The 27,298-nt window shown below is 38.5% G+C and overlaps 1 protein-coding gene across 1 annotated transcript in view; it reads right to left on the minus strand.

Moving 5' to 3' along the window:
• ACYP2 (acylphosphatase 2) overlaps window positions 1-14,153 on the minus strand; it is a 29,857-nt gene extending 15,704 nt beyond the window's left edge. The window contains exons 1-3 of the mRNA XM_054383401.1: window positions 13,996-14,153; window positions 13,368-13,384; window positions 11,602-11,711 (exon numbers count right to left, since the gene is read on the minus strand). Of these exons, the coding sequence (XP_054239376.1) occupies window positions 11,602-11,711; window positions 13,368-13,384; window positions 13,996-14,065 (197 nt within the window). The 5' untranslated portion in view covers window positions 14,066-14,153. The remainder of the gene's footprint in view (window positions 1-11,601; window positions 11,712-13,367; window positions 13,385-13,995) is intronic.
• Window positions 14,154-27,298: the final 13,145 nt, after the last annotated feature.

The following is a 27,298-nucleotide window of genomic DNA, read 5'->3' on the forward strand; positions in this document are numbered from 1 at the left end:
CGTTCCCTCCCACATAGCAATGTGACAAATTAACTCCCTCGGCAAGGCAGTCACTGGCATCTATCCCATCTACACAGTGCTTCATGTCCAAGTCCCATACATGTTCCATACTTTGGCATTTCCATGTGTCTACAGCAGGCATACCTGACAGGCCTGACAACTAGAAAACTTGAACTGATTTTTAAGTCTGTTAGATCACTCCCAACACAATCAAGCAAATATTCAGCATTTCTCAGAATGTGTGGGGCTCAATATTCAGGCTGTCAGTATTCTATATGTTTCTGATTGGGAATAACAGGAACATCTCTTAGTATTACTGTCTGGCTTGCTGTTTTAGCTAAGCTGAATGGATTGTTAGCCTAAATTCACTGAATTATTGTGACTAAATTCAGGGAAAAGAACAGGTTTCAGAAGATGAAAACAACATACAGTTTTAATAAAAGACTAAAGGTCTGGGGTTTTTAATATTCATCTATGGGTCTGCAAGTCCTGAGAAATCTGCTGTGTGTTCCCAAGAGCATGGCAGAGAAAACCTGCTTGCTGGTTCTGGTCCTACACCCAAATGCTTTAAAGGAATAATGAAGACAGCATCACATTTCATAAGAGATTTCCTGAGTGCCTGCTGAGCTGACCTTGTTTACAAGCACTCCCTGAAAACACGAATTGCTCATATTTCCCACCCCACATTGCTACGGCTCAGAATTTTTTGCCTATACTGTCCATATGGTCATGAGCCAGAAAGAACATTTCTATATAATTATCCAATTAATCATTACTCATACTAGCATTTAACAAAAAAATTACAGCTGGCATACATAGCAATCACTTCTATTGTGGAAGAACTACATCAAGCACTTATTTTCTTATTGATAACTATAAAACAGACCAAGTTGAACAGTTTTGTTTTTAAACTACAGGATGAGAAGGGCAAAGAGAATAGTGGCAATGGGCTGAGCTGGGCTGGACCGGCAGTCAGGAAACGAATTCAGAGAATGCAACAAAATTCCTGTGTGTTTCAGCCAGTTAGTTCATCTCAGTGCTACAGGTTTCCATTTGTAAATTAATCCTAACTCATTCTCTGGCTTTATTGCTTAATTATGCTCTCTGTTCTTTGGCAGTAGGGATCTCTTATAACATGTTAATAAAGCAGAATGGGGTACTGACTTTAACCTATACATTTTTTTAATTTGTACTGTTTAACATCAGGGGGATTTTGAGATTAGAAATATACTGTTTCTTCTGAACCTAGCAGAAACTGACCGCTCCAGCTGGCTCAGAGGAATCAGCAGATACAATATGCTAGGATATTGTTTGAAACAGACCAAATGCAGTTACTGGAAACTAGATAAAAGCAAACTATGAGATCCAGAGCAAGGTGTTACTCTTCACTGCTTTACTGACATTAGCTAACCAATGCACAGAGCCAAAACAACTGAAAGAGAGAAACTTTGCTCTAGTGATTAGTGTAGGACTGGCTATCAGTCCCACACCTCCCTCTCAGCTCCATCACAGATTTGTTGTATGAGCCCAGTTCCTTTATGTAGAGGATGGGAATAACCCAGATGCAGCTACTAAACAGAACTGCTATACATTTTAATTCACATTTGTGCTAGAAATTAAAAAAGACAAGTATTTACCAAAATTTGCCTTGGCTCTCATTACAAATACACAGTCCCTTCAGGGCTATCAATTTCAGGTCCTTTACAATAGCAAAAAGTAAATATGAACTCTGTTTTCTGAAGTGGCACTGCATTGCTGTTGATATATGCTGATACATACTATCTGCAATCATAGCACCAATCCCCCCTTGACTGAGTAGCAATAAGTAACACTATGTCCTGACAGCTGAGGCAGGGTGGACTAGAAGATCTCCAGAGCTTCTTTCCAACCTCTACCATTCCGTGACTCTTTGTGATTCTGTGTAAACTTCACACAGAACTGTTAATGTACTTTGGGAACTGGACAAGACACAAAACCATTAGATCTTTATCTTTAAAGGATCCTGATAGATACTCTGATATCCCTGGCACACTTCAATCTATAACCAAGCAGAGATATATCTCATTTCACTCAGGCTGATATTAAACACTTTCCCCCTGAGAGGATACAGCAATTGGAGGAAAGCTGAAAACACAAAACTATAACTGTGTTAGCAGAGTTCATCACTAGGACAGCCAGCATCAATCAGCTTTGCTCTCCCTAGCAGGTCTCACAAAACACAGTGGGGGGATTACTGCCAAGTGCTCATGGTGGCAGCAGGATAATATAGAGACTCACACTCTAACAAAAACATCTGGAAATGCAGCCAAAAGAACAGCCGTCCTTTTGCAAGGCATCATGAGACCCATTTGCCTCAACTTTTGCAAAGCCAATCTAACTTGGACTTTTAAAAACATAAGTAGGTATCAGGAGTGATATTTGTGATGAACAGCAGTGAACAGAAAATGTGTTTTCCTCTTGTTGTAACTGAGTAATACGGCTCCGCTCAGTTTCCCAGCTAAGCAGGGTGGAGCACATGCAACTGTAATTTGCAGCAGCACAAACAAAAGCTTTGCATACATACTCCCAAACACAGACAGGCTATAGGTGTGATTCACTGGAAAAAAGGCAGCTGACCTAAGAGCTTGAACAGATTCGTCTCCGAAAGGAAAAAAATATGCATCGCAAGTGTTTTTTGTCAGAACATACTACCAGTTTGGCTGAGGAGCCTGAGCTTTCAAAGCTCACAGCCCCAAAATCGTTGTGCCACATAGTCTTGCTTAAACAATCCTTCCAACACTCCTGGTTCTTCAACAGCCTCCGCAGAGCTCCATTAGGGCCACAGTTCTCTCAGCCCCTCAACTGATCAGGGAGATCTCCAGTTCCAGGCTCCAGTCTGCAAAAGTAGGGCAGCTCAGGAAGACTGGCAGCTGCCACCTGCTTTCTCCACCCCTCCTAGAATAGAGGCAAACCATCCCATTTTCCTAAACTCTTAAATATCTCCTCTGCAAAAGACAATCTAAAGAATATTTTAAGCCTACACAGACTGACAGCGGAATAGAGCTGTGTTGTCTGAGAATTTTCCAGAACTGGCCTTGAAATTTAATTTCGAGGAATGGCTTACATTATACAATGAGCAGAGCCAGAGGCTTGGGATTAGCATTTGCAGACCAGAAGAGGATTTCAGGTGAGTTCCTATATGGAACTCCTATATGGAACTCCTATATGGAACTCCTATATGGAACTCCTATATGGAACTCCTATATGGTAGGCCAAACCTGCTCTGATCCAAAAACATGATGACTGAAATCTCATTAAATGATTGCTGGGAGATTCGTGAGCTCGAATAGATTGGGTTTGTTGTTCCAGACGGTTTGGTTTTCTAGTAAATACTAAAAGTCTATGGCATATAGAGTCAAAAAAGGGAAGGTAAATGATTTGCACAGGACCCTCTCACATCAGAATGGCTATTGGGAAGCCAGTGAATTTTTTTGCACACATAATATCAGCTGCCCATTTTAAAACCTGGTTTTTGTTCATTAAGTTCTGAATACTTTCCAAACTGATTTTCTTTGTTCCTTTAGCTGCAAGAAAAAAAGCAGAAAGAGCCTGCAGCATCACAAGCTACCAGAGAAGCAAAAGTAAAAAAAAAACCAACCAAACCAACATTAAAAATATTAAAATCACCTTTGCCCAAGATCACATAGAATTTTCCAACACTTCTTATTCCAGAGGCACAATTCCAGAACTCATTCTTATAAAAGGAAAGCAGCTTTGTGTCATCTCTCTATCTGACATTTAAACCAACATTAATATGCCCACTAGTAATAAGAACAGGAGACCACATATGTTCAAAATGCCTGCAGCAATTTTGAAATATCTTAACATTCGAACAAAAGGAGCCATATGTCTCCCAATAAAACGAAGGGACATTTCTGACAGCTTCTGAGGGAACTGGAAGGAAAGCATATTCTTCACTGAAACAGTTCAAGCATCAAATACCAGAAGCTGTTGAGAGGTGGCCCCTGTCTCCACCAAATCAGAATTCCTCAACGAACTTGTATTCACGGTATAACACTAAACTAAAACATGTATTTTAGAGTAACAGCTGTGAGAGTAAAACACTGTCCTAACTTAGAACTCTTACATGTAAATAAATGTGTGACCTTCAATGGGAACTTTTAATCTCAAAAACTGACTAAATTGTTCAGCCTTTCAAAAATCCAATATTCAAAAGATGAAGAAAACATGAGGATTAAGCTCTAATGAGATGATATTTAGTAAATCCTCATTAGTTCTTTGTATTATCAAGAGTCACTTAGGACAATGTTGATTTAGAACAATTTTTTATCAAAATATATTACTGTGAACACTTCAGTGATCAGAAACAGAAGCAGATGCTATAAGAATTCCAATTCCACTGAGCCACTGCAAATTCACAGCAATTGTAAAAATTAAGACTGAAAAAAACCCAACCCACAAAATCAAGAAGGTCATACAAGACAACTATCTTTACATCCCAGCAGAAGAAACTGAGGTGTGGAATACATTCTTTTTGCACTGTTCTATATCCACAAAGACCTATCTATGGTTAAAAGCTTTAGTGTTTTATGGCATTTCCAAGTAAAGAACAGTGACAATACAGCACAGTTAGAGGACTACCAGCTTCCCAAGAACAGCGTGTCCAGGAAATATTTCAGCCATACTGTTATGGCTCATAGCCACCTCACTGACAAGGCACAATGTAAACATTATGTGTCTGCATCAGAGCTGATATATTTATAGAAAACAAGCAAGACAAGAAGTATTACTCCTCACAATTTTATAATTGCTTTCGGTAACACTGAAACAGTTAACAACCAGTGTTCTTTGCATGATCAACATCAAACTTAGCAGCTGCACTTTGGTGTCTCTATGCTTTTCCAGATGTGATACTCTTGTTCACCTTGGCCTACACATTCTTTGATCAGATAAGACACAATGAGACTTCAGCCAGTGTTCATTAAACTCGTAATTAAATCATTTCAGTAATAGTTTTACAACCTTTTAATAAATACAATGCTGAAAATGCATACCTATGAACTGAGCTATTTTGAGAACTTCATTAATCTTTGGATAACGGTAAGAGTTTCTTACAACCTAATTTGTTTCAGAAATACTTGTATTAAGATGGTTTAACAACCTCTTCCTAAATCCTCTGTACCACAGTGTTTTACTTCCATTGCAATTAGCTCATCCCTCTGCCATTCTCCTCTCACACATTAATAGATTTCAGCATTTTCCTCCTATCTTAGGGCCAATCTCCCATTATTACTTTTCTTACTAAAGAACACCTTTGGTTATGGTATCATACTGCCTCTCTGCTTCCTATACATGGAAGTATCTTTGTAAATCTTCTCCCTTTTCTGGTAGGCTGACATTACTAAGTACTTCTTGAATCTACTGAAAGCCAGCCTGCAATCACATCATTCTATAGATAGTTGTTGCCAATCCCTAACTGACTTCATGTTCATCCATCAATATTTCCAACCTCTCTGAATTTTTTACACACCTGCCTTTGTCTTCTTTTCAATACCAGGCTTCTGGGTATATCACAGATGTTCTGAATATATCTAAAAACTTCAAATACTTATTTTACCCATATAAGTGTCCCCTGCAGATTAATTTTTACCATTATGCCTACGTTTACATGCATAGAAGTGTTATAGTTTCTTCTCCTAAACGACACTTAGACTGAAACGAAATTTTTAAAACATATCCTTTCAAAATGGAGAAAAATCTCACAATATAGACTAAAATCTGTTCATTTTGTATCTCAAGATAAATTGGGTATTAAGACCTAGAATTTTGCTCAAGGAGCCCATTCATAACCTAAATACGGACTGGTTTTTTAATCTAGCATTTATTTCTACTTCATGCCATCAGGGCTATTCTCTGCAAACAACTGAAAACATGATATTGAAGAAAAATGTATTTATTCAATCCCAGCTGGTACAGTCAAAAATGAAACATAAACAATGACAGTTGCAATATTAACTAGTATAGAGTGTTCCCTTCTCCCTTTTACATGGTAAAAATCCAGATTTTTCTATGCAGGTACACACTGAGGTAATTTTCAATTAATTCTTCTTATCTGATATTGATATTAAATACTAAATTAGTGCTAATTTGAATGTTTTAATTAACCACCATTTCCAATTTAAGCAACCTATATTTAATATCATGCCTTTTTACAAAGACAGGATGAATACTTACTAAGTGCTATAAACCGTTCATGTCTAAAATTGTCCTCAGGTTTTACATTTGTAAGCCTGACCTGAAATATTTTATTTTTAGAATAAATTCTGAATTTGGCATTCCACAAGAGTCTTATCCTCCTTCTCTAATGCGTAACTAAGTCATACATCAAAGTTCAAAAAATTCTCATCGGAAAGCCATTTTTAGCCTGTCCATTCATGTTGCTGTGGCAACAACCACGACAACTACAAAGGCTCTAACTTTATTTGATGATTAATATCACAAGATACTATAATGAAAAACCCTGTACTATTAAGTCTGCCTAAAAAAAACCCCAAAAATCCAAAAAACCCAAAGGACTGCTTCCTCTATCCCATTTAACAATATACAGCCAAGAAAGCCCTTAGTTTATCATAAAATCTTACGTCATTATGTTTCAGAAATGCTGTCATTCTCCTTCTCTGGTGACTTTCACATTCTTTGGATTATAGACAGTTGCAAGACTGAAAATGAACTTTCAGTATCTAAGGATAATGGGTGTTACCTTTGTAGAGCTATCAGTTAACGTTTAAAATACAAAATACAGTAGGGGAAAAAGCCAGTGAAGGAAAAGATGGTTTCTAACAAAAGTCTAAAAATAGATTCATGTCAAATGAAGCACCTATAGTTCAAAATATCTACAGAACAAACTGCTCCATCTAGAGATCAAAAAAGCAAGGGATGTTCAAGCTTATATGTAAAACGTTCTCACAATTTCTGAAAACTACCCTAAAGACTGCATCACTGCAGGATGCAAGTCAAAGAAGTCTTCAAGAACATGTTATACCATGGCCAACACTAAGGGAATGGTCCAATAAGGAATGAAACTTCTTGCATGTGCAACGTTTTTCAAGCCCAAATCCTTCATACTAGCCTATTGTTTTCCACTTATTTTTTGCAAGAACTGGAATGCCCCTGCTAAGTTGTTATACTTGATTCCTCTACTTCATTCTGTTTCTGCTAACTCTCCATCTAAATTACACACATAAAAATAATGCTTAAAACTGATCACCAGGACAGTCCTCATAATTCCTTCCTGATTAGGTTCTACCTTGCAACCTTCATAAAAGATAATTACATAAAGGCATTGTTTCTTGAACCTCTATTGAATGCTTCCTAGCTGTGCCTCACAACACAAGAACAATACAAAGTAGAATAAAAAGGGTTAGAAAATCAGGAGCAAGCAGAGCTGCTGGAAATCCACCAGGTTAGAGGTCTGGTGCATTACTGCTCCAGAACAAAGGCATGTTTTTTTACCTACTCCATGTTTCTGGCAACATGGAATTGCCACATGATTTTTTCCCCACGTTGTTGTTTTTTTTTTCCCTCCCATCTCGATTTTTCTATTTACTTGGTTTAGAACTGCACTTCCTAATCACAGACTCATAGAGTTTCAGGGGCTGGAAGGGACCTCAAAAGATCATCCAGTCCAACCCCCTTGCCAGAGCAGGATCACCTACACCAGATTACACAGGAATGCATCCAGGTGAATTTTGAATATCTCCAGAGTAGGAGACTCCACAACCTCCCTGGGCATCCTGTTCCAGTGCTCCACCACCCTCACAATAAAAAAAAAATTCCTCATATTTATGTGAAACTTCCTATTCCTCAACTTCCACCCATTGCCCCTTGTCCTGTCATTGGGCACCACTGAGAAAAGCCTGGCTCCATCCTCTTTGGACTCACCCTTCACATATTTATAAACATCGATAAGATCACCTCTCAGTCTCCTCTTCTCCAAGCTAAAGAGCCCCAGCTCCCTCAGTCTCTCCTCATACAGAAGATGTTCCACTCCCTTAATCATCCTCACGGCTCTGCGCTGGACTCTTTCAAGTAGCTCCCTTTCTTGAACCGAGGGGCCCAGAACTGGACACAATATTCCAGATGCAGCCTCACCAGTGCAGAGGGGGAGAAGAATGTCTCTTGACCTACTGGTCATACCTCTTCTAATCCACCCCAGAATGCCATTGGCATTCTTGACTGCAAGAGCACATTGCTGACTCATGGTCAACCTTCCATCCACCAGGACGCCCATGTCCCTTTTGCCTTCACTGCTCTCCAGCAGATCTGTCCCCAACCCATACTGGTGATGGAGTTGTTCTTTCCCAGGTGCAAGACTCTACACTTGCCCTTCTTCATCAAATTTCTCCCAGCCTGTCCAAGTCTTGCTGAATGGCAGCACAACCTTCTCGTGTGTCAGCCACTCCACCCAGCTTTGTGTCATCAGCAAACTTGCTGACAGTGCACTCTGTGCCCTCATCCAGGTCATCAGTGAATATACTGAACAGTACTGGTCCCAGTACTGACCCCTGATGGACTCCACTAGACACAGGCCTCCAACTAGACTCCATCCCAGTGACCACAACTCTTTGACTTCTTTCCTTCAACCAGTTCATCATCCACCTCACTGCCTGATCATCGAGACCACACAGCCTCAGTTTAATTGCAAGGATGCTGTGGGAGATGGTGACAAATGCCTTACTGAAATCAAGATAGACCACATCCACCACTCTACAATCATCTATCCACCTGGTTATGTTCTCATAAAAGGCTACCAAGTTGGTCAAACATGACTTCCCTTTGGTAAAGCCATGTTGACTACTCCTAATGACCCTCTTGTCCTTGATACGCCTATGCACAGAACCAATGGTAAGTTGCTCCATCACCTTTCCAGGGATGGAGGTGAGGCTGACTGGTCTATAGTTAGGATGTCTAATGGCATCCCTCCTCTCTTTTTAGTCTATGTTCTTGATTCCAAGTTCTATCATTGCTCATGATAGAGCAAAACATCCCTTCCAACTCCCCCTACAAATACAATAATGAGCCTAAACCAGTAAAACTGACAAATTATTTCATTACCATTAATAGGTGACTTTTAAAAGTCCAAGTGCTGCACCTCTGAAAATAAGATTATTTTATGCCTAAAGTTTAATTTGGAAATTTACCCAAGTATAAAAATACCAATCCAAAAGACACTGCTGAAGCAACTCTACACGGTAATGCATTGTTCTGCAACTATACTCACCAGGAACCTTTCCTGAAATGTATCATTGATTCATGTTCTGGATTTCTTTGAAACGTATTCAATTTGTTTGAGCATGTATCTCCGCATTTGAAGATGTGTCATACACAGAGAGTCTCTCTTCAGTTCTGAGTATCCAGTATGTACAAAACAGACCTTGCATGGGAAGCTGGTGACAGAATTTCCTCCCTATTATCTGTCACAGTTGGAATACAAATGAATGTTTAGGATTCCTGGTTTATATTAATTTGCCATCGGGGAAGCAAGCCTTATTTTGTTTTTAGTTGATGCACCACTTTATATAATCCTTGAATCTCGAGCATAGTACTATGAATCCCTAGGAAGTATGACTGAGCATTACAAAAATGCTGTAAGCTCTAGAGGTTTCAAAAACTCAAATCTCTTTTGATCTATTGACATGTACTAGTGGAGAGAAATCAGGGCCTTTCAAAGCTGTTCACATATACTAGCTCCTTTCTCACCTCTAAGTTCACCAATTTAATGCCAAAATTAAACTCTCCCTTTCAATAAATCAGAATGTACACAGGGAGCAAGGCAAAGTGAACTGCTTCTTCTTCAGCATGCTCCTGTAGGATCTCCAATGTAATAATGTATTTCAGTGCACACTCCAGAGACATACTCCAACTGCAGTGCAGCCAACATACTCTCCTCTGGTGTGGGAATAACTGATTTCCAGAATCAAATTAAGAAGTAACAACTCAAAACAGCTTTATTTGCTCTGAATACCAAACACCTCAACATTTTCAACATATTTGTTTTGTCTCCGGGTTTTGTGGGTTTTTCTGTGACAATCCAGCTTGCTGACCCTGCTTATAAACTGTATAACAATCATTGCAAGTCAGGGCACCTTGAACGGGAATGCACAATTGAAGCTACAGCCTAGTTACTTTCTTTTGTCACCCCTCCTTTTACTGATTGATGTTTTTATTATTTGTGGAAGAGTCTGTATGCCATCTCATCTCTGAGACTAACAAGACTGGGCTTGTTTTCATTTTGCAGCTCTAGTTACTGCAAGGTCCCCTGTTCTACACAAGCTTCCTGGTGTTGGCGTAAGTGCAGTTTCCTATCCACAAAAGCAACAGAAAAAGGAAGAGGATAGACCTTTTCTGCAGAATGCGCCACGTTCTGCAGCAACCCTAGCTCTGGCAAACACCACAAATACCAGGAGATAAGACATGCTTTCCCTTAAATCTGCTTCATGAGAATATATCAACTGACTAGAACTTATTAAATGAAGAAGTAATCCAACAAATAGAAACCAAATACTGTTTTTTCACATGGTCATTTTGGTGTTCTAATTTAACTAGAGATAGCACTAAGACACACAATTTCAATAGATCAGTCTATTAACAGAGATCTTCCAAAACATAATTATAAACTTGACCTATGAAACAAACAACAGATGTTTTTCTGGCTTTGTAAATGTTTCGCAGCTCATGATAAGCAACCTAATGTTAAGCAGAAGACCAAAGAAAACGACTTATTTTTATCACATTAGATAATCACACACAAATCTCTTTACCAGATTGTGTAACACTATTTTCCCTGCAAAAAGCCATCTTCACTTTAAGTTCAGTTTTGAAGCAATTCCTGTACCAGAAAGTGCTGGTAGAACTTGCACTAGTAATTGTCCATCCATAATAAAGCTTACAAAGGAAAGTTTCACTATGACTTAGGCTCTGTTGGAAGAACAAACCACTGAAAATCTTTTTACAACTCCCAATCTCCCTATATACAACTTAGTTGGAAACAACTGAATTAGCTTTGTGTTTTTACAGGCATCATTTCCTCAGAGTGAGAGTTATAAGCATTTGGAAAATGGCAATTTAATAAAGAAAATCATTATCAAGTCTTTTAAAGACAGTAGAATATTTCAAAATTTATTTTCAGTTGGTAGAGACTACAGGCCTTCGATGAAAGGTATATTAAGATTTTTTTTTTTTCAAATGTGGGGGAATAAAATCAAACAAACACAGTTTCCTTTAAACAGATTTAAGCATAGACTAAGCAAGCATTTCAAGTTCTTCAGTCTGTTCCTTCATAGAGATGTTTTGCAGAAAGGCTGCTTCTCCATTTCACAACAAAAGAATGTAAGGGAAATACACTGACAAAATGTGTGAAATTTAACCTGGCTGATACTACACACTATTTTTAAAGCTTAAAAGAATTTTCTTACAGCTTAAAGAATGCATGTCCTCAAAACTGATTACTGAACTGACATATGAATCTACTTACCACTTTGGATTAAAAATATCTCTGTAAATGACTTTAGTAGGACTAAGAAAACCCACAAAAATACTTACATCTCATTTACTTTATCTTCTGGGCCTTGAACTTGGCCCGTTACAGTTCCTTGACTGGTGTTTTTAACCCAGCCAACCACTCCTAATTTCTTAGCTTCCTCTTCCGTGTACTGATGTGGAAAATAATGAAAGGAAACAATCAGTGTCAGCACATACACCACATATATACCACTTAAAACTAATTCTATTTTCACACCTTTAAGAGCTATAATTAATGAAAAAAAATTCCATATATGATGCTCATACTCCGATATTAAGATATTCTCCATCAGCTCTAAAGCTGCGGTAGAAGCAGCCAACTTTAAACAGGAACGAGATTTTACATATACATAATAAATGCTCTATCACAAATTATGGTCTCCCAGCTATTCAGTTCTTGTGATGAAATCAGAAATGTACAAGCACCCTGTTTTCTGGGGTGTTGGGTTTTCATCTTAAACTTTCTCAATTTCTCTTTCATGTACATATGAAATACGTACACCTTTTTCTCTGAACATTGAAGTGGCAGGGACCAGAAAACCTATTCTGCAGAAATCCTTTTTTTTTTGTGTATGACAATAAACCCACTTAATTTTCACTAATAGCACATTTATTTACATTAACAGGACCTCCTCTATTTTGCTTCTTGCACATTTATTAATAAAGAGGTGTAAGACTACACGGTCCACTTTATCTTGTGTTACAGAACATGTGACTGATGGCTTTAAGATAGGAAATAGCCAAACATTTTAGACTATGTGCACTAATACCAAAACCAGTGCACAAATACTAAATGCATACACTGCATCATCAGCCTCTTTAGCAACTTCATCTTATGCCAGCAGCCAAACTTCAGGCCAATATGACTACAATACAAAACGTGAAACAAGTTTCAAGGCAATTCAGGCAGTGGTGCTGCTAACTATGAAGTGTATTTTTCAAGTTAATTATGAGCAGGTTCTCCATACTAACTCATCCAAAATCATGTAAATGCAGCTGTTTCTCAATATTGCTTATCAGTGTGGCACGTATGCATGGCTCCAGGTTGGCCCAAAAGAGGGCAGAAAAAACTTGCACCTGCCCACCACAAAACGTGTACATATGCCTTCCACCTGACAAGGTAATTAAATTCAAGACACACTATACTGTAATCCTTCATCCATTTCAATTTTGCACTGTTTTGCAATACATATATATAAACTGTACATAAAAACTTCTAGGTCCGCTATTATGCATGATCCACTATTAAGCACTATTATCAGACAAAGAATTCTCTGAAATGTGTCCTCTTGTTTCTTTAGCTTCTGTGAAACACAAAATTACTGCTGCACGTTCAGAGCTGGTGGAGACACTTGGCTGGGATATGAGACAGACTGCATGTTTGTAGCACACACTTCTTTAAATACTGGTATTATAATTGCCTTTAAAAAAATAAATTAGAATATATTGTTTCAGAAGCTAATTTAAAAAAATCATCACATTTCACCTTTCTAAAGGATAACATATTTAATCCTCTCATGGCTGTTTTATCACAAGTTATCTAAGTATAACCTCTAGATACTACACAAGCAAGCAACACACTGGTAAGCATTTTAAAAATCCATTTTAATGTAACGATAATATAAACCAAGTATCTTTCACCTTTAGATACACTTGCAATACTTTATATATAACCTAGAATTCAAAGCTCAAGTTGGGTATGTTTACACTTTACAGATCTGCTGCCATTTTTAGCACTGGAAATACTATACTGCAAAAAAAGAACTGGTAAATCAGATATGGCTTACCATCCTGAAACAAACACCTAGAAAAGAAAGGAAAAAGCATTAAAATAATTTGAAAGAATGCTATTTCTAGAAATTTACTCAATATAAACTACATAGAAGCTACCTGTTGTTTGTTTTGGGGTTTGTTTGTTTTACACGACTTTCAGAGTAGTTACGGAATTTGAACACTGGAAAAACTCTATAGAACTTGTGTACAAGGCGGCCTTCAGCCTTCCCTCCGGCAAACTATTATTTTCCTCAGCGCATGTAGCTTTCTTGAATGAGGATGCCGCAGTATGAAAATTGCCTTTGACTTAATTTTCGCTTCAAAGTTTCGCTGCCAGCCGGCGGGGGGGGCGGGAGGAGCGGGGGAATATTCCCACACGACAGAAGACGCGGGCAAAACAGGGGTAACTGAAAGTACAGGACACTCTGTGCTCTCCAGCGAACCGGGCGAGCCTTAGAACGAGAACATATTTGAGATCATTTTGCCCCTCCTCCTCCTTCCGTTTGAGACGAGGACGCGGCGCCGAGCCTGGGGTAGCGAGAGCGCTCGGCGGCTCCGCGCCTCGCCGCCTCCCCCGGCCCTGCGCATGCGCGTGCCAGCACAGCGGCCTTCTTCACCCGGCAGCGCGGAGCCTATCTTTACCTTGCACTCGTCCGAACACTTCGTAATCCACCGATTTGAGCGCGCCGGAGGCCTTCGTCACGGCAGACATGGCGACGAAGGAAGAGCCACTGCAGCGGGGCGCACTGATCTCCGGGCCGCGGCCGAGAGGGACCGCCGCGTTCTGCCAGACGGCAGCGCGCGAGGCTCAAGCTTCCCGCCTAAGCGGCCGTTTCATGCGGAGGCGGTCCGGGGAAGAGGGCGGCACGGCTCTCCAGATTGATTCTCCCCCCGCCCCACAAACCGACACTAAGGTCAAATTTCTCCCACTGTGAAGGAAGGGACCCCACGGCTTTCAGGCCCTTCGGCGCGCCTGCTCGGAATACAGCGCTCTGCGGCAGTACAGGCAGTACCTGCACAGTGAGATACTGAGCCCTCAGGCGTTATTCCTTCGTACATACGAGAGTAGAAATACGGTGAGAGATCAAAGATCTGAAGACTGCTGCCGTAGGCATATGCGTAAGTGGTTTCCCACCTCAAGCATCCAGAACACAGGTAACTGAGGTATTTTGACTGATAAGGTGGAAAGTTAAGTAACTGAAATCTTACTAAAACCAAACCAAGCAAAAACCGACACCCAAATTCACCTTGAGCATCCCTTCCTGGTAGGGCTGCAAGACTGACTTTCCTCACATCTCCACATTACTTAAGCTTTCACCCAGAGCTCCAGAAGGTTGTTTCTCTTCCCTCAAACTACTGTTCTGAGGCAAGAGGCTGGGCTCAACTGGACCAGCTGGCCTGGGAAATACAAATCTCACCTCGTGCAAGCTATTCAAATAGTGGTATCAGCGCTCATGTTTTCATTAGCAAAACTTCCCAGAAGTGTTGGCATGTGATTTTTCTTATGTAGATACTACATGTACGTAAGCCAGAAAATTGTTTAGTAGGCTGAGTCTGCAACCAAACACTACAAAGAATTTTTCCTACATTAGATATGACATTAAACTAGCCTTAGAAGATGAGCTTAGCCTTCTCTTATGCATTAAGATAAAGGCAGGTTAACTGAGACTCTAGAATAGAAAATAATTTTACTTGCTCTCTCCATTTGGCAGTTCTCTTACAGACACCATGTCCCAGCAGTAATGCAGCATAACCTGAGTTGTTTACAAGTTTGGATCTCAAAACTAGAGGGATGTTAAAACTAGATAAAACCACGTAAGTTAATTACAGAAATGACCATTCAAGTTAGTGCAGAACAAAAATATTCATGTAGAATCAGAAAGCTTCTGGTATCACAGGGAACAGGAGCACAATGGACAAATTTTCATAATTTGTTTTATATAACATGTCTAATCAAACCCTTGCCTTTTACAGGGGGTCATACATTTTGCTGTTGTAGAATCAGCACCATTTTGTTTTTGAAGAGGAGGATTCTACAGAAAGCAACAGAAAGCAGTGTAACTTGAAAATCTTTTGTCATTTGCTGCCATCTCTCAGCAGTGAAGAGCAAGACAGGTAAACGATAAGTTTACAATAGCCACCTATTTAGAGTATTACACATTGTAACACAAGCCTTGAAACCAGAGCTTATTCTGGTACAGGTTATACTCTGCTATCTCCACATTCCAGGACTAGAAATGGCAGCTTTTGTTGTATCCAGAGAAACTGACCTTTCAACTGAGTTTTGTTGATATTCCTCTGTAAGGTCTCCTCATATTTGCACTGTCTCCTTCTCAGAGTGGGAATCTTTCTCGTTACTGTCCTTGAGAGCTTCCTAGCTCAGAGATACTCACCATCTTTTGTCTTCCTACTGCCTTTTTTTTTACCCTCACAGAAGTCAGTTTAAGATTTTCTGTTTGCAATAGGAACATCTTGCCACTCTTTCCTTAGATGAGTCTGAGTCTCTCATTATTTCATGAAAAGTAGCAGAACCTAAGGGACTCCAGAAGATACTACCGTGAAACACCTGGTATTTTACAGTTCAAATAATCAGTATCTGTAAACAGTATTCAAATACCCTAATTAGCCAGAGAGATTTAGTATACACTATCAAGAAATGTAGATAGTTTGTAGGAAGTCAGTGAAACTCTGACTTTACCTTCCTCTCAGCTGTTTACCCTAGGGTGGCAAGGCTGACCTAAAAAGAATCATCTGGTTGCGCTTCCTTAAGCCACAGCCAATTGTAAAAAATATTAAGCACCTGTATCTATTAAGGCATACAATACACTCCTTGAGTACACTGCAGAGAAATGCAAATGATTATGAACATTTCCTGCAGTGAACAAATTATTTTGCTTGAGGATGAACCGAAAATACAACACTGTAACATCTGTAGATCATCTGGAGATAACGTCTTTCATAGTGCTGCCATCTTAGCTATTACTATGTTGGACTCTACTTGATACTCAGTAAATAGAGGTGACCTTTTTTTATTACAAATGCAAAGCAGCAACAGTCACAATTAATATCAAAGTGATAAATTCCAGGCTGCAGTGAATTCCAGGGATAACTATTACACTGCTAGTTTACCTAGGCCTTTGCTATGCTCACAGCAGTTGCTTTTTTTATGATTGATCTCTTATTTCACCATATTAATTTCACTTTTTTCTGACCACATATCATTGTTAATTCAAATCAGGGCTAGACAGCTTTTATTGCTCTGTCTCTTTCCAAAGACATGTTTTGTATTCCTGCTTTTGACATGTAGATTGTGTCATCTTGGAACAGCTATTATTACGACTTAAGTTTATATGAAGAACTTTACTTTTATACAAAAGATGCTTTACTTGGCAAGTTTTTCACAACTGGTGAAAACAATTGCAGATTGGTGTAATTTTACCACTAGGTCATCAGGCACTGCTATGAGCATTAAGCCTTTAAAATTTTCCCACTGCCCTGTTTTTAATTGTAGCATATAAAAATTATACATTAAAGAACATCATTACTTGAAAACACCAAAACCTTGCAGTAGTGCCATTACAGCCAAACATCAGGGAAGAGCACAAGCGTGGCTGCATAGGCCAAGGAAGGAACTGAGAATGACCCTAGCATTTGGGTGGCACAGTCCTACAATACCTGAGTAAGGCAAGTGGAGGCAGCACAGTCCATTCAGGGTTAGCAGAAGACTGGAATCACATCTACAGCACACAGACAAGGTACATCCAAGAAGTAAGGCTGAAGACTAGTTTGTCTATTACTTAGAGAAGTGGATGTGTTCAGACCTGAGCTTAAGTGGAGCTCCAGGATCGAGAAGCAGAGAGGGTGTGGTTGGGTCCCAAGTGAGCCTGATCAGGACAAGTAGACCTAATGATGCCCTTGACACTGACCACTATCAATAAAACTTTTTTTGATTTAAAAACAAAACAATCAAACAAATAAATGAAAAAAAAAACAAACCATACTTATTTGTTAAGCTTTTGTTTTAGTGGGTAAAAACTTGATTGACAGCTGATTCTGATGAGGGGTTTCCCAAAGGATACCAAAGTCTCTGGAGAAAGGAAGCTCCTGCTCCTGTTGCCTGGTTATTGGTGTTACCTAGGGAGCACTGAATACCCAGGGAAAAGGGTAGAAACTATGTAAGTTTAATTTGTTCTTTCTGGTTTCTTTTTTTGCTTGTTTTCTGTCAAATGCAATATGAACCAGTCTCTTTAATCCTTTAAAATAATGTTTTGCCCTTCCCTTGTGTCTGCTTCTTCAAGCAAAATGGTAAATTTCCTTCCTTCTTCAGCATCCTTCCTCTTTTCCTTGTTCCCTTATCACATTTTCTCCATCTAATTTGTATTATTTAATTGTATCATTTTCTGAATAAAAAATTAATAGCATTTACAGACTTTTACTTCAAAGTTGTAGAAGCTCCTTCAGAGTCTTTATCTTGCAGTCCTTGTTGACATCATATATCTTCGTACACCAGAAACATTTTGAAAGCTTAATCTTCTTCAGCTGTGAAATAAGAGATGGCCTTACTTCATCCCACTTTTTCATCTTCTTGGTGATCACTGGCTATCAGTAGATGTCTTTTCTTTAACACTAAAGTTTAGATTTAGAAGCCTGAAGGATGGAGATTCTTGAAGAGCCTTAGTCTGATTTTTTTTTTTTCCAGGTTAACATATAAACAAATGATTTGTTGCAGACCTGCTAAGTAGAAATGCTATAATCATATAAAATAACATAAACATAACATAAAAATTATTCCATAAATTTAGTGTAAGACAGCGAACTGTTTGTAGCCTGGAAGATTTTTGCCAGTGTCAATACCCATAGCCATGAGTCAGCTTATTTAGAGGAAATTAAACATCAAATGGAATGGATGTAAATGTGTCTGTTGAAATAAAGACTTAAGCCCTATTTACATTTTCTGTGATATATTCATATACCACAGAATCTAAGCACTCTGTAGAAAAATGTAGAAAAAAGGGTGTCTATTAAGAGAGAGACAAAAAACAAAGCAGTGCTTTGGCAAAAATGAAGTCTCATGATAAAATAGAGCGGCATAGGAAGAAACTCTTTTCCTTAGCTGCATCATAAATGAAAGATTACTTTGTACTGTAGAACTGCAAAACTTGAAATCCAAGCATATAAACGTTATAGCTTTTGAGAATAATCTAAGTGGTTACTTTTATTGTAATTACTTCTGTGTAACCCAGAGAAAACATTTAATAAAACAGTTGAAAGAAATGCTGCATTCAGTTTTGAGAGAGGATTTTATCCTCTTTCTGGAAAAATATAAATGACAGATTGTTGAAATAATAATGCATGGAGAATTGCTAAACTGTTTCCTTGGAGGTTGGCCGATTAGATATGTTGCAGATGAATCTACAGCACACCCATAGCACAGGCAGGTGACCTGGTTACAACATTTGTCTCCTGAGACATTTATAATGCAAGATCCAAATCTGGCAATCTGATCTGTGTGGGAGGATCCACACACCTGTGCCAAGGCCCGCTTAGGCAAGTGGAGTGTTATGCAGCGGAAGGGTCATGCCTACACAGATCTGATTGCAGGACTGCAGCCAAACTTTGTGTGGATGGGACCTAAATTTGTCCCTCTCATGCTCTAAAATCATGAACTGCTTACATAAAGTGGTACAAGTTCCATGGTGACATATAAAACTGTGAATCTGTTATTTTACTGGAGCTAGACTATTTTGCATGGATTTTGTGCTACTTTGTGCTTTTCCAAGCTATTATTCTGAGTCTTCATGTAGAACAACTACATTCTCATACAGCAAACACCTGGAAGACTTTTTGTTTTATTAAAGTCCTAATTTGCTATGCCCTGATCCTGTTGAGGGCACAAAGACCTATCAACTCTATTTTTCTCTGAAAGAAGCTTCTCTTTTTTTTTACGTTACAGCAGTAATTCCCAAAGCTCTTTTGCTTGTGATCCTATTCTGTTCTTAATAATTTGGCTAGACATCATATATGGATATGAATATTTAATGAACTTAAACTTCTGTCCTTTTTTAATTTTTTTTATCATTGCCATGTCAAAGTCCTTAGTTTGCTTAACACTCTTCCACATAAAAATCTGAGGAAAAAATATGTGAAAATAAAGTTCAGATTTCCAGTCTAAACTAAGCCTTTTAAAGTATTTTCACTGATATATAAAAAAAAGAATATTCAAGTAAATTTGCCCTAGTTATTAGTAGTGAAATTTTTAACCTAAAGCCATCACAATGAACTAAACCACTAGGTAAACATAAACACTTCACGTGAGGAAGTCAGCCTTGAGGACTTGCATCATCATTGCAAAGTTCTCTTAAAGAACTGTTGGCCAGTAAAACATGGGAATATGAACTAGTGAATCCTATATCAAGAAAATGCCCCTCAAACAAAAAAAGTGACAGATAAAGTTCTGCTGTTGAGTTCCAAAGCATAAGAATCTGAGGGATGGTTTGGGGTGAAGTCTCCCAGTCCTGTGCTGGCATGATGAATCAAGTAAGTCTTGGCTTGATGATTAAATCTAAACACACACCCAACTACTAGAATGCCTCCAAGGATTTAAATTCACTGGGTAAAATTTCATTAGAGAAGGTGAGTGTAGTTTGACTTCAGAAGCAGTTTGTGAACAACGGAACAATTCAAACATAATATTTTAATTTTGTTCAGGAGTTTTATGTGATGAGATCCTAAAGAAAATAAGATACAAAAGCAGTATTATTCAGGAAAAAGTTTATTCTGCAGGCAAAGAGAATGTTGAAATTCTTCAGCTTAACAAGCTCCTCTTTTGGATTTGTCTTTGTAGTCTCTGTTTTACCTGGATTATTACTTATATGAAATATCATGCTTCTTGGGATTTTACCGGAGACTGAGCTCCACAGGGAAAGAAAGAAAGCGTGAAAGGACTGGGGTTCCGTGACAATGGGGAGCCCAGGCCATCCTCTTACATTATAAATTAGTCACATGGTTTGACAGAAAAGCAGAAGGAGATTTAACTGGCATTTGATTTATGAACTATCCATTCACAGGAAACATCTTAAAGTTCGGGTGGAACATTAACTACTCAGCTAATGTTTCCCCCAAATTTTAAAATGCTTCCTGCTGATGGTTTTATTTTCTTCTGTTACACAACATGCTGAGGAGGAGGTGTGGTCATTTAAGGCAGGTAGTATTTTATTCCCATTTGAAATATGGGAAATTTCAGCATCACCCTTCCCACAGCTATTAGAACAATGATGTCAGATTTTGTGGAGGATTAAGGGGTCTATAAAAAAAAATTAAGAAAGCACAAAGGAATGTGGGTTAGTAAAGGAATAATTTAGAATGGAGGTAGGTTGACAGCTCTGAAATTTTGCAATTCTGTGAAACTATTTGATTCATTCTCATTAACTGTATCAGCCCAGTATTTTTTATTTAAAAGCCACAAAGAGAAACCCTAATTAGTATTTCGGAATCTTGAAATGTATTACTGCAGTCTGTGTCATCAGTACTTCAGTCAGGTCTCGCTGAATTGATTACTGCTTTAGTCATTGGAACTGGGTAGCTTGAGTTACAGTTTGTGTCGAAATAGCTACAATGAGCCACCTGCTATTATTAGAGGGATATCTGAGAACCGGTGGTGACCACACAACTGGAGTTGATGGAGTGATGGGGTCCAAATAGCTTCTTAGATTTAGCAGTAAATGTTGTCATATTGTCACTTTAATTCAGACTTTCTCTGGGAAAGTGAATAGTTTGTTCCAAACATTCACTCAAAATTGCCCATAATACTGCCTCCTTAAAATGGTACATTAAGTTGTTATTTATGCTACAAAATTAAATGGTAAGTTAGTCATGACAATGAAAACATGGTGATGTACTCATCTTGCTAAGATAAAAAGAGAGAAGGCATCAAAGGCAATAAATCCACAGATACTGTCTATATTGATACAGGAAAAATTCCAGATAGTTTCAGATGATCCTTTTGTTCTCTGTTTATAGTTCCCTGGTAACAGGACCTTGTGTTGATAAGAGTAAGCTGCTAAGAATAACAGTTCTTTCCTTAAGAAGTGATGTTTATCCTGTCACTGTGTCCATCTGCCTGTCAACCTGCCATATCTTTCTCCAAGTCTGAATCTGCTGAACAACCCAAATCAAATGAGGGGGATACATTTAAAAGACATTAACTTGTGGCAGATTTGGTGAAAATCAGCATCTTGATGAAGATGCTGTCTTGCCTCTGAAAGGTGGGATAGAGCTCTAGAAGCACTTATCATTATAGAGATGCAGCAGGCAAGACTTAGTCCATGCCAAAGGTAATGAAACATAGCTCTGTATCACAGCCTTGTGTGCCCTTTCTTTTGTCCTAATCAGACAGGGTTTGTGCTTAGATAAAAATGTTGCTGCTGTCAGACTCAAACTTCCATCCATTCTTACACTATTTTGAAGCCATTTTTCCCCAAGCCTAGTAAAAACATCAGCAGTTCTGATAAAATGGGAGGAATCAGTATGATTTTTGTAGCACAAATTGATGTTTTGAACTGACTTGAATGCTTTCAAGAAATCAGTGATTATGTGGAAAAGGGGTTGTTTGGATTTTTAAAAAGCTTTTGACAAAATCCTGGGCAGTAAGAGCAAGTGCCACTGCAAGGGACTATGCAAGTATCTCATTACACTGAATGACTTGGCATTAAAAATTCAGACTAAATTCACTGTTATTACTGTGCAGAGCAAAAGCACACCAGACTATGCAAACAGCAGTGGTTTCTGGATGAGGTGTTTACTATTCAAGAAAGAGGTTCTAGATATACTGTGAACACTTATGAGAAGATCAGTGTAATGCTCAGTGACTGTCAAGAAAAGGCCTTGTAAGTAGAATGTTAACAAAGAGCAAAATAGAAAATACCCTTGGGTGCAAACCCTGGTTCCTCCAAATGTCCTGTTCTAGCTGTTCTTCACCTCAAAAACAACAGAAAAGGCAACAGAAAGAATGATTATCTAAAGCCTGGGACAGCTTCATATGAAGAAAGATTAGACTAATATTCTCCTGTCTCTTCTTGAGACAAAAAGAATATTGTTTGTCCAGAGGATAGCACACAGGTTTGTATAATCATAAATGGTGAACAGACCTCATTAGTTTTCATATCTGAAAACTCATGGGCATCAGACAAAATTACTGGGTAACAAGTTTATGACAAACAAAAAGGAACAATTTTTCACACTGTGCATGAATCAGAAATTGTGGCTGTGGAATATTGATGCCAAAACATAATGATCTTAAAAAGCAGATGAATGAGGGGATGAAAAACTTATTTAGCACTAATTACACACAATGAAATAGACTGTCTGTGAACTGTAGAAAACGGTAAGCATAGAGAGGGGGAGTAAAACTGTATGCATGCCCAGTTCTCAGTCTTTAGTTCTTAGTTTTGTCCGAGGAAGCTGTTCTTGCACATTTCTGCAGCAGAGAGGACAGTCTTAATGAAACTGAAAGCTTTCCTATGAAAAAAGAAACGTTTGCATGGGCTGGAGAGAGAAAAAGGCACAGAACCCAAGAATCTAATGAGAAAAGAGGTGAATATCGAGTTTTTTAAAAAATCAAATGTGGGAACCAAAGGAAAGACTAAAAGTTGATTCTGTATTCATCCATGCCAACACTGCTGAAAAAGATAACATGTGGGGGTTGTAGTGGTATCATTGTATGTCTGAGGAAGTAACAGTTAACGCCTAATCAATTGTCCTGCAGAGCTCTCTTCTGAGATTACAAGCTATCTTTTCTGCTCTTTTTGTTCAAGACAGATTCTCTTTCTCACTTGAGTTTTTTTCAGCTTCCTTAGTGCTTTCATCCAGTTCTTGGTAAGTTGCCCAGCAGAAGGGCAGTTTCTGGCTTAATACTAAATACAGCTCAGTTTTCCTCTGGGTTTAGCCTTTAAGTTATAATACACAATTGTGGCAAAATCGACTTCTGCCTCTCCCTGGGATTTCACTGTATTTACAGTCCTGTCATGCTCCTTAACTAGAACATTCCTTCTATCCTAAATGGCTTTTATGACAGCTACACTTCACCTTAAACTCTTCTTAATGGGACACCTGACACATAATAGCATGCACCAGTGCACAGTTCCTTGAATCCCAGTGTTAGTCCTGCAGTTTAGACCTGCATTGCAATAATCACGCCCCTGACATAATTATACTTACTGTATCCATGTTCTTAGGATATATAAGCACAAACAACTCACCATATTAGACAGAATAAATATTACATAGCTCTGAGCTTGTTTCATGTGATCCTTTCAGAGGTTTGTTAATCTGCTGGATGTCTCCATAAATTGCTGGTTTAGAAACATGCCAGAAAGTTTACTATGCAGATTCAAGGCACAAAACCATGCAGCCAGAAGCAAAGTGTAAATAATTCTTTAGCAGGAAAGGTAGGATTGGTTCCTTAAGAGAATATTTAAGTAAGCTTGCATCTCTTCCAGAATTCATACATATTTAAGTGTTTCTGATTCACACATTGAAACACACAATTCACCCAAAGAGTTAAAGCCTGAACAACCACTTGAGCTATGATCATGATAAGCACAACAATTATTTGTGCTGACTGCTGATTGAAACAAGGTTGAGAATGTGAACAAAGATTTTTGGCTGTTATTGGATTCATCCTGGGTTAGGAAAACAGACCTTATAATTTTTTTTTTTTTTCCCCCAAATCCCCAATTTTGCCTAACAGGAACAAAGTGGAAGACCTTCATTTTTCAGCTAATGCCTAATTCAAAAGAGGAGAGGCTGCAGTATTTTAGGGTGAAGAGTACCTGTTCACAGGTTCCATCCATCAGTGATTTTCAAATGGGCTTTGGAGGTTTTTCTGAAAGAAAATATTTATAATCTTCTATTACAGAGAAGATTAATGTATGTGATATTTCGTTGAGGTTGATGGGACTATTTGTGAAGTAGGATACTATCAAACAAGTTGGTATTTCACAATTTGTTTCTATTTCAAAAGAGAAACCCTGCCCAAAAATATTATAAAGTTATATATAGTTGCCATTTTGCTAACCTAAGAATTGGAAGGTGGCTGAAATGAAAGAAATTAATAGATGAACCAGAGAACTGCAGATGGAGATGCAATAGATATGTTTATCACTGAAAACAAAATACACCATTGGCTGCTCAGGCACTTGGAAGGTCTGACACAGTTCTGCTTTGGCAAACAGAGCAGATGTATGAAGCCACAAAGTCTGTAATAAGCAGTTTCTATGCAGTGGACTGCAAGCTGCCAAGGCACTGTGTTTCCTTGATTTCCTAGAACTGCAGAATCCTTAGAACTGACCTTCGCGAGCTCACTGCCATCCCATGCTCCCCTGCAGCTGGTTTCTGTTTGGCAAGGAAGCAATTCAGGTTCTCAGTGCCTCAAGAGAGTCTCTTTCCCTGAAGTTGGCTGCATTTAATTTGTATCCAATTAATTATTATTTGCTTCAAATAGCCATGAGTAATTTGGAAAGAAATCAGCAGTAAGCTCCTATAATGAGGCTCAAGTCTATTCCTTTTTCTCCAGGCAGGTACAATAGCTTCAAGGAATATCTTCAGGAGTTTCAGATGCATAAACAGACTGTCAATGCCAGATTATCTTGTGTGGACTTGAGACAATTTTGCTTTCCAAATCTTAGGCAATAAGGCACCTAGAGAGAACAAATACCGGGAGTGGAGATAGAAAACCAATTTTGCATGAGTTTATTTCACCAAGGAGGATTTTGGTCCTGTTTTTGTATAAGCAGTGACTGTTGATTCTTCTAAGAAGTGTAACCAACTAGCTTCAGCTAGCAAAGCAAGGAGGCCAAATAATATCTTATTAATGGATATAACTGAGGATTAAGTTAACTACCTGAACTGTCATAAGCAACAACCAAGAATGTAAAGGGAAGGACAGCAATGGTGCACATGCTTGGTCAGCCTTGTCTATGTGGTAGAGTTTTGCAAACTATACAGGTGCCCATAAAGTGTCTTTTATTTCTAGTCAATATAGGCTGAGATGAAGAACATTACAATTTGTATGTAAACAGGTATCATAGAGCAATATCAGCATAAATATGCTTTTGCTGATACTGAACTCACCTCCCTATCCAATTTGAAACATGGAACAGAGTATTTAGACAGCTTTACTTTAGGCACCTAAAATTAGTTCCTCTGAATCACACTTCAGAATAAGCTATTTTTGTCCCATACTACACAGGAAGCCTCAGTCTGTTGTCACCCTTGTTCAGATGCTGCAATCATTCTTGTCACCATCCTCCAAACAGATACAAATTCTTTGTAAAACAGAAATGTGTGCAATAGCTTTTTAAGTAGTAGACTTATTGGTCATTACATTTCTCTCTCTATTTAAGTAGAGCAATGTTTCTCATGTTGTTTGGTTGGTTGTTATCATTGTTAATCTTTTTTAAAGTAAAGCAAAGGAGGTTGCATGCCTCCAGATGAGATTTTTGTAGCTATAAACCTAGATGCAATGTTTTTAAAATCAGTATTTCTGTTTCTTTGACTTGAAACTAGTGATTTGAATCGCATTCACATGCTTCGGAAGATTGGTTAGACTGACTAATCCTACTTCCATCTTGCTAATGGTTTGTCAAGAATGGATTAACTGCAGTTGAGTTCCTGGTGCAGGAGGGGAGATGAGCAGCTGTAATTACTGCTCTTCATTGTTGATACCAGACAAGGAACTGCCACTAACCAAAATCTTTATAGCAACTCAGTTTACCAGGAGCAGTGGAGTAAATGTTTTGACAGAAGGCTGTAATTACAGGTTTTTCTCATGGGCTCATCCTGAAAGGACAGAGGAGGGTTTAGAAATGCAGGGATGAGAGAAAGTTTGAGGATCCTCATCACTAAGGACATAAAAAAGCAAGCTTATTCCTCATTATTTTTGTAATGTGACTTGGTGAAATATGAGTGGGGGTGTGTCACAGACTAGGACAAGTATGAGACAGCCAACGTGAAGCTCCTGTTGGATTGGGTGTTCTTTTCCAAATTGTGAAATATATAGAAGTCTGTCCTTCAAAAAACTTAGTTTAGGACAGAAGACAGACTGAGCAAGATGTCTGTGTAGGAAAGTAGTTGCTTCAGAGCTGAGATAGTAAAAAGCATCTTTAAGATTGAGTGACAAGTTTCCTAAACACCCCTGACAGTGCTGGTGTTAGTTGATCTAAGCCATCCAACCAGGGAATATGTGAACAATGTGCAGTGTGACTTACGCTGCTGTTAATAGAACTTCTCATGAATGGAAAGATTTTTTTTTTTTTCCTTGCAACTACAACAGTTGGATTCATCAATTCTTGAGGTTAATGCCAAAACCAACAGGCAGTAGCCATATTTGGGTTACTCTCAATTCGTATTCCTCCTACTTAATAAGAGAGGGAAAAGCTGTTGATGCAAGTAGTACAGATGGGTTCGTTGTTACGAAAGCTAGTCCTTCATCATATGACTTGGGAACCAAATGTGCTTTTACACACTGCTGTAGCCAAAACATTTTGCAAACTCAAAATTTATTTTTGAATCACTTGGCAAAATGTTCCTTTTTTCATTATTATTATTTTTTAAACTTTTAAAAAAAACTTTTAAATGTCAGAATCCTGGGAGAAAGGATTGTTTTTTTCATATTTAGTAAATCTATCAGAAAATACTTTGACAATGCAGGTGCTTTACTTTCGTAATTGTAAGTAAACCTTAGAATCTTATTTTTCCTTTGTTAAGATTCCAAAAGCAGGAGGAGGTCAGATTAGTACAGTGACTGGCTGAGGTGCTGATATTTTGCACATTTCCCCCTAAAAACTACGTATTTAATCCTGGTGGAAAGTGAGAAGCCCCTTACCTACATGACCACCCGTCTCAGAGCATGTGCTATCAATTTTGTAGGTACTGTTTCTTTAATTGA

This window comes from Indicator indicator, chromosome 9 (assembly GCF_027791375.1).
Source record: "Indicator indicator isolate 239-I01 chromosome 9, UM_Iind_1.1, whole genome shotgun sequence".
Lineage (NCBI taxonomy): Eukaryota > Metazoa > Chordata > Aves > Piciformes > Indicatoridae > Indicator > Indicator indicator.